At 40.8% G+C, this 8387-nt stretch overlaps 1 protein-coding gene across 1 annotated transcript; it reads right to left on the reverse strand.

Moving 5' to 3' along the window:
• Positions 1 to 1727: 1727 nt before the first annotated feature.
• Positions 1728 to 6621, reverse strand: LOC119727324 (somatostatin receptor type 5-like). The gene has a single exon (XM_038199179.1). The coding sequence runs from the start codon at positions 5891 to 5893 to the stop codon at positions 4685 to 4687; it is 1209 nt and encodes a 402-aa protein (XP_038055107.1). The 5' UTR covers positions 5894 to 6621; the 3' UTR covers positions 1728 to 4684.
• Positions 6622 to 8387: the final 1766 nt, after the last annotated feature.

Below are 8387 nucleotides of genomic sequence, written 5' to 3' on the forward strand. Positions count from 1 at the left end.
ACGTCTTGTATTGTTTTAAACACCGACAATGGTTCAACATGATTTGAAGTTAAACCTTAATGTACATACAACAACGATTACCTGTCAAATATATATATATATAATTGACGTTTTTTCAGCATTAAAACACATTCATATGAACAGTTACTTTTTTTCATAGTCAACCAGAAGTTATCAAAATATTTTGCAGAAAAAGTACTTGTTATAAAACATCGAGCCTACGTTCTTACGCGACAGAAGTATATCCTTCTGTTAAGTTGTTATTATCTTCAAGAGAGCGAGCGTAACCATAAGGGAAAATGTAAAAAAAAAATACATCCCACAACATTACATGGAGACTTGGTTTCAGAAGAACCGTTTCGTGATGTTTTCTCGTCAAATGGCATCAGCTTCGCCCACATGTCTGGTCAGGGTCGCATTGTCGGTACTAAAGTAACTATAAACGCTTTCCCCAAAATTGGTCTGGAGGCGAGATTGGTCAGAATTGAAGTTCGATTTTGCCACGGTTAGTTGAAAGCTAGTCACCGGTTAACAGTCGTGTCGAGATTGTCGTCAACAGCAAGTCGCTGAAAGGTTAATGGCTGAGTCAATGTGCGCTATGTCAAGCAAACGTAAATGAGTTCGAAGCTCCAACGAATTGTTCTTACGATGAATTGCTCAATGTAATTGGAAAAATGTAGCAATTTACAGGAGTTACTCTACCTTAAGTGGAGATGAAATTTTTCTTTGGATAACCAACGCTTATACCGTAAAATTCAATATTCAGTCAGAATTACGCGCTCTTAATTTTAAACCATCTCCCTGGTCTAGGTGCCAGTGTTCATGACCTTGGAAGATTGGGATAAAAGTCGCTGTCAATTATTGATCTGTTCTAAACGAACAGCAAAACGCACGTCTTCAAATAGTCTACCGGACGACTAGGTCTATTTTTGTTTGATGAGGACGCCCTTCACACGTATTCTGATTGACTTTGTGATTGGATTTCCTACTTCCTTTTTGTATCAAGGGTCATTTTACAGCACTTGAGCATTTCTGTCACTTGCGAAATGGTGCTCCCTAAAATCGTTATCAATATTGTCAAATAAAAGATCGATGTCGATTTTGTCGATGGTGCAAGATTGAAAGATCACATGTAGGCTTAAATAGTTTGCAATTTCTACAAAATTATTACCTCTGATTATATTTGTGTTTTATTCATATTTAATATATTTCAACATACCAGGGGTTTGAGAACTTGTCGTGGTCTTTAAAGAAAACATATGACCAGCGTCGATCCCAAAGTATGGACTTGGCATTTCCTTCTGTTTTCATTAATGTGTATTTGCTGAAATTCGTGTACCATATTTCAGTAACATTGTGACGACGGATACAATTTGGTCAAATTGCTTGCAGATAAATTGCCTTTATATTCTCGTAAGTGCAGTCAATGTACATTCAGGGAATTGGAGTTGGGCCTTAGAAGTCGTTTTTTAATGGGTTGATACTAAAAAACGAGGTCCCGACTGCCGCTGTTTTTCCCCATCCTCCCCGACCAAGAATTCCGTCGCCCCCGATGCTTCGTTATTCAATCTGAGACTTAATTTGTCCGGAGCCATTTATCATTCCATTGCAATTTAGGCGCATTTTCGATGTGATGTGAATTTCTGTAGCAATTGCTCGGGTGAGTTTGCTGAGGCAGAGATTTAAAAAAAAAAAAAAAAAAAAAAAAAACACCACGACGCACGTGCCCGATACGGGACAATGATCAGTGATGGATCTTGGACCCTTCGGAGTGAAGAGTCATTGAATGAAGTCTACTGACTTTTCCTTCAGAATATTTCGTCTGGTCTCGGTCTCGGTCAAGTGTACTTTCTCCCCGTGGAATTAGCCGACATAATTTCAGCCTAATCATAGGGTGATTTAGAAATCCGGTCTTGGTGTAAATATGTGTCGGGTTCCAACTCACACACTAATTATGTTTCTCTACCTGCAAACAAAAAAATGTTTCTCATTTTCAGAAAAGCAAAACTGCTCGGTTTCACTTATTTTATTTCACGAGTGCGATAGTTCTTTACTAAAATGCATTTTACGGGGAGCGGATGTGTGTTTTGCTGTCGAAACAGCAGGTCATTATGCATGTCCTTAATGAGAGAATAGGCCTAGATGGCAGAGATATACTAAGTGCTGTTGGAGAGTGATAATGAGTGATCCTTCTTATTTCATCTAACTGCCATCGCCCGCTGCTGGGCAACGAAACACAGTCAACATTCGATGCTAACACCTTCAAAAGAACTTTGATCTTTACGAGTACTTCGGTCCTCGAAATGCCATTTTCACGATGTACATATCCCGAGAGATGCGGGCCAAACTAGGTTGATGTTTGGAGAGGTTTAGGCGGAACCTAAATTTAGAGGGGAAACAGGGCCATCGAAAAAACACTCGGTCCCGACATGGGAGCAGAAGTATTGGTGAAAGTGGATGCTGTCGTCTGGCTGCACGTCCAAGATTTTTGTTTTGACTTCCTCGTTCGTTTTGATAAAGTTGTCATGCGTAAAATGCAGACGGCGAGATGCATTCACAAATACATTTATTGTGTGTACGGTTAGCTGGAAAGTAATGGTGTGAATAGAAGGAGAGGGGTATGGAAATATATTGAATTTGAAGTTGAAACCCTCCGCTTCGTGCTGAACCAAATCACTCAAGATAAACATCTTTCAACAAATTATATTTTTAGTACCGATGGCCGCTTGACATTTTGCTTTCACCAGTTTTTTTTTCCTCACCAAAAAAAGCGGGAATAGCTAGCCTGCACTTATCTTAATCACTAATAGTTCAAAAGCCGTTGGTGTCCACAATACGCACAGCGTGTTCCGACATATGTTTGTTGAGCGAGGAGGAGATGAAATTGAGCTAAGTGCTCTACACCTTATCTGAAGTTTCTGGAAAATTTACTACATTCCCTTGTGTAAATATCAAGTCCCGTATAAATTGGAAATCTTCTTGAATTTCCACGATATTTCAGCCTTCGGATGCGGGATTAATATTTTGAAAAATAACATCATTAAACTTCATTTTCTGTTGCTTGCTTTGTTGATGTCGTACATTTCATATTTTTTTTTTAATCCACGAGATTTTGGGCTATGAAATGGAACGAAACAGAATACATCAAAGATCAAGTTATAATTCTGTAAGCTGTGCAAGGATTATATTCCTTGGAGGAATTTACCGCTCGGGTTACAACTTACCGTGAAATATAACCTGTGGTTGGTACGTCAAAGGTTTCCGTCGCGTGTTATGAGGTGTTGATTTTGTTCGGTTATTTTTGCTTGAAATGCCATTGTCAACGTCCTTCTAAAACCTTAAGGGGATCTGTATACTCATGTCCTTTCGTCACCAGTGTCATTGTCGCTAGTCATTGTCGTGTCCGGTCAATGCGGGAAATAAGACCGGTTTCTTTACTGACGTCATATGAAATCTATAACATTAAGCTCCCCTCTCTACTCATAAGATGTTTTTTTTAACCAAAAATCGTTCCTTAAGGTTAGCGTTTTCGAATGATCAATCATGTACGGAATGTAAACGTGCACTGGAGAATGGGTCTTTCTATGGCAACTGTCATGCATTTCATAGTTACCAATTTGTCTTCATCATGAGCAATTTGTCTCAGCAAACAACAGCCTTTCTATCAAAAAGCTTCTAGGTCTAGTACGAGCTGTTTCCTGGAGAAATTGAATTTGCTGGAATGGTCTTAAACCTAGTCCTAACGAAGTTGAAATTCACTGATGGTCAGAGAGTGATACAATGAGGCATTTTTAACATCAATTTGCAACAACCTAGGCCTATATCTGGATACACTGTATCTATTCAACATTTGATATACGGCTCTTTCCGTATTCACATGTGATTTCTCAGGTTGTAGGGATCACATTGTGCATTTTATATACAAAAGCGTTTTTCACAACTTCAACAGCCGTCAGCCGGTAGCTTTAGTATTTTATGTGTATCATTCCATTTGTTTTTGCTATATACGGCTTTTTGTAAATTGTAAATTGTAATTGTGATTCCCTATACATGACTGTTGTGTCTTAGCTTTGATAAAAATAGTGCTACACCGTTATAATGTAACAGCCGTCGAGAGGCGTGTTTTCAACGTGCTTCTATACGATTTTAAGAAATCATGAGAATACTCTTTGGATTAAACACATGTCGTGAAGTCGCTTTCAATGCTTAATGAAAGAAATTGGAATTTTACTTTCATCTTGGATCTTGACATAGTTCAGTCACAGTGGTGTAGGCCTACCTTCTGTGAACAAAAAACTTTGACACACTTTGGTATAAAAGTTTTAAGCCTGGGCGTTTCATTCTTAACGTGCAAAGTTAATATATTATCTAGCTTAAGCGACAAAGCTACAGTCACCGCAGCCATGTCATAACACACACAATTGGTAATCATATTTTTGAACACTTAGAACAAATACGAACGTCCGTGGTTGCGAATACTTATACTTCCTTATTTGGAATAAGAGAAACCTTGTTTGCATTCTACATTTTGAAAAAAATGTTGCAAATACAATTAACTTTCAAAAAATAATAAATATGGGTTAGGAAAGGTTGTATGGTTGTACTTATATTAGGAATATTCTTCACGATATGTTATTTTTACCGCTAGGTTTAGACACGAAATTGTTGACGTGATGTCCAGTGACTACATTCTTGATTCGTGAACTTTAGAGGTCACTCCACATTGTACAGTAACTGTGCTACCATGGACCGAGTTTTCAATTCTCTGGCGCTGATGCGGCCTGCATTGTGCCGGCATGAAGGTGATTTTAAAGGACTCCCTGTACCTACTGCTCAGAGCTGTGTATATTACGGGATTCACCACGGCATTGAAATAGGAGAAGATCCTAGCAACCTCCACTAGATGTCCCCTGACTTCCAGTGTTAACAAGAAGGTAAACCCCCGGAACATGCCGATGAGCTGGAACAGCGACATGATCTCAAAGGGTGCCAGGAGCGCGAAGAGTGCTATCCCGTTGATGACTAGCATCCGGGCGATTTGGTTCCGAGTCGAGGTGTCTCCGCCACTGCAGCGGTGGTTGGGATGGGTGTGTCTGCGATGCATGGACTTGTCAAGCCCCTTGATGATCCGGTGGTAGAAAATCACATTGATGATGAGTGAAATGAAGAAAGGTATCGTCTGTGCACCGTAGGAGTACTTATCCACCCAGTCATATACTGGGAAATAGTGATACCTCTGCCTCGGCCAATCGATGTACGTAGGTCTGTCCGGCCAGGTTATACATACAACATATACCTTGGTCAAACTGAGCAACAACGTCGCTGACATCAAACTGGATCCGAGAAAGGATACAGCCATGAGCTTGAAGACCCTTAGTTTGGTGTCTCGCTTACGATGGGGTCTACAGACGCCATTGTATCGCTCCCACGACACCAGCGTGATGAAACACAGGGTGGTAAAGTACGAGGTATTGATGACAAACTGAGTGAGTAGAAAGCCTGAGAGACCAAGGGGCGTGTCGTCTCTGTGGATAGGGGAGTTAGCGTAGCTCCACACTCTGCTTCCGATGGCAAACACCAGGAAGAGTATATCAGCCACTGCAAGACCCACCAGGTAACAATTGGTGACCGTTCTCATGCGGGGGACCCGTATGACCACATAGATGAAGGCAATATTGTTGACTATTCCGAGTGTCATGATAATTGGTAGGAATACAGAGACCAGCACCGCTTGCCCCTCGCTGTAAGTGATTCCCTCGACCGCCTCTTCCGATGTATTGTTTTGATAATCATCGCAGGCCTCGTCGTCAGAAACTTCCAAGGCTCCGGTGGTGATCTCAGTCAGGTGCCAATGTGTTAAATTGTACATGCCCTCCTCAAGGAGGGAGCCCATAGCGGAATAGGGTTGTGGAACGGCAGCAGAGTCATCGAAACTGGCAGATACCAGGAATTAATCGTGGCAATCAAGTCTGTTTTACTACACTTTGTCAAGAAATTCACTTGATGTTGACGTATAAAACCTGTGACGTTGTGCGATGGGGTTAAATACACTAACACCTTTTTTCTCGCAATTACTTTGGAGTTGAAATTAATCCAAAGTTTTCCGGTCCTGATGCGACTATAGGACTGTTTCCAGGAAATCTCCTATCCGAGACTTCTCAGACCTGTACTTCAAAGCATCCATGCTGCTCCACAAACCTGTCTCATCTTGCTTAGTGTTGTCCCAAAGCGGACCCATCGTCTACCGATTGCTGCTTTACGTTGGAGATCAGCTCCCGTAGCTAGTGAGCGAGTGCTCAGTGTTTTACAGCATCTCCGTATTGAACAGCCTCGGTACGTCACGTACCGGGTATCGCCGTCGCACGAACTGATCACACAATGCCGCTCTCTTTCGACGGAGGACTGCTTTTAGGTACCTGGGCGGATTTTCCGTTTCCACGCACGCGTGTGCGCGCTGGTCATCGGTTAGTGCCGTGCCATTTCCGACCTTGATGTTATTAAGGTGATGACAAAACACCTTGTTGTTAATCGACTGGTTTGCCGCATTCGACGTTGCCATGGCCACCATTATGTGAAAAAAATAGCGCGACTAATAATATATAGTTTTGCTGCCTCACATAGACGTTTGTCATTTGTAATGATGTTATAAACTACGCTGGTATTTAATAGGCATCCCTGCACTTTATTGTCTGCGAAGCAGTGAGGTATTGTTATGATAGAGATTAACTGAAGAGAAACCAGCGCAGTTAACAACACCTTCCGATTACACACAGTTGTCTTTTGTCTGACATAATTCAAGTGATTCAAGTGAAGTCAGAAATTGTGTCAAAGAATTTCAACAATAGATGTACGATCTCAGTACAAACTTTATTGAAGTAAGATATGTGTGTGTGTGTGTGTGCTCAAAAATTCATTGATAAAAAAAAATACATTATTATTATTACAAAGTCACTTTGTGTAGAAGGAATGGCAGAGGGCGCCATTAGTAGCTGCGAATTCAACAGAATCATCGGTCTTCCGATGAGCAAATTTTGTTTGTATGTAAACCCATTTACCGTTTCACGGACACCGCCATCTTTGCGATCATGTGGCAATCTGTGGGGGTATTTCATTGAAAATACGTCCTATCATGCTTCGGATACAATGCCCCATGTTTTGTCATGTGATCACAAAGATGGCGGTACCCGTGAAACAGTCTATGCTAGTGTGCAGTCTGAAATTCATATGCATTTGTAATCACAGGCAGCTTCTGGGGTTTCCAATTCACAAATTTGCATTGAGCAGTTTGGTATATAGACGGATCGTCTCAATAACGTATGGTAATGAGAAGGTCATAACTTGGGCTTTCCTTAAATTGTCATAGTATCCCCCTAAAGAAAACAAGGAACCCAAGTTCCCCACGCATTGGATTTGATTACGCCACTGCGTTTTATGGATACCAGCTTGTAGCAATAATACAAAATGAAAAGCACTCAGAGAGCGCAAACCTCCGCCAAGGCTAAACAATTCCCCGCCATATTGTCAGCACACCAAAAAGAAATACTCGCATCAATGGTGAAGAATGATTAAAAAAATTCCTGGATCCAGACCCAGATCCGGATAACTTCCAAAAAATACAAGGACCACCCTTAAAAACAATTTCATGCAAATCCGTCCATAACTTTTTGAGTCATCTTGTTAACAGACAAACCAACCAACGAAACTAAAGTACGCCGATGAAAACATGACCTCCTTGTCGGATGTAATAGTGACGTTTTGGGAGTATAGAGGGCGCTCGAGTACGTTGCTGGCTGGTGGTGCCTGTATGCTTCTTACTTCTGTGTCATTTTCTAGGCACTTAGTTACCCATAAACAGCATCGCTGAACTCGGCGAAGACATAATACATGGTTCGAAATTAGTGGAAGCCCGCTAGCTAAATGCTAGCCAAATGCTAGTCAAACTATTCCTTAAGTAGCCCGGCTGGCGAGTCAAAAATTATTGGGATACGGCAAAAATGAAAGGACAGAAAGAAAGAAATCATAAAATTCAGAAATCACACCTATCAGTTTGTGTATAATTTTATCAACTGTTTTAACGGATGAAGTTATAAGATCTGTTTATTTAAAACACTGACAAAATTGCCTAAGAATAGATGAGAAATCAGTTGAAAATTGGCAAAAGCGACCTATTTTCGTACTTAGGTCTCCTTGTTCGATCACGTCTGTTTTCACATCGCGCATTACTTGCGTGAGAACGAAAATGATAACGGCGCGGAGATTTTAATACCTACCTACATCTGATGGAGTTGTGGATTTCGTTTGGATCACGTTTTAATACAGTTCTTATCAACGGTCATTTAGATGTGTTTGTAAATAAAAATAAATCCTTCAAGTTTGTTCAAAAAAAA

The sequence above is a fragment of the Patiria miniata genome, unplaced genomic scaffold (assembly GCF_015706575.1).
Source record: "Patiria miniata isolate m_02_andy unplaced genomic scaffold, ASM1570657v1 HiC_scaffold_20, whole genome shotgun sequence".
In the NCBI taxonomy this organism is placed as follows: Eukaryota; Metazoa; Echinodermata; class Asteroidea; order Valvatida; family Asterinidae; genus Patiria; species Patiria miniata.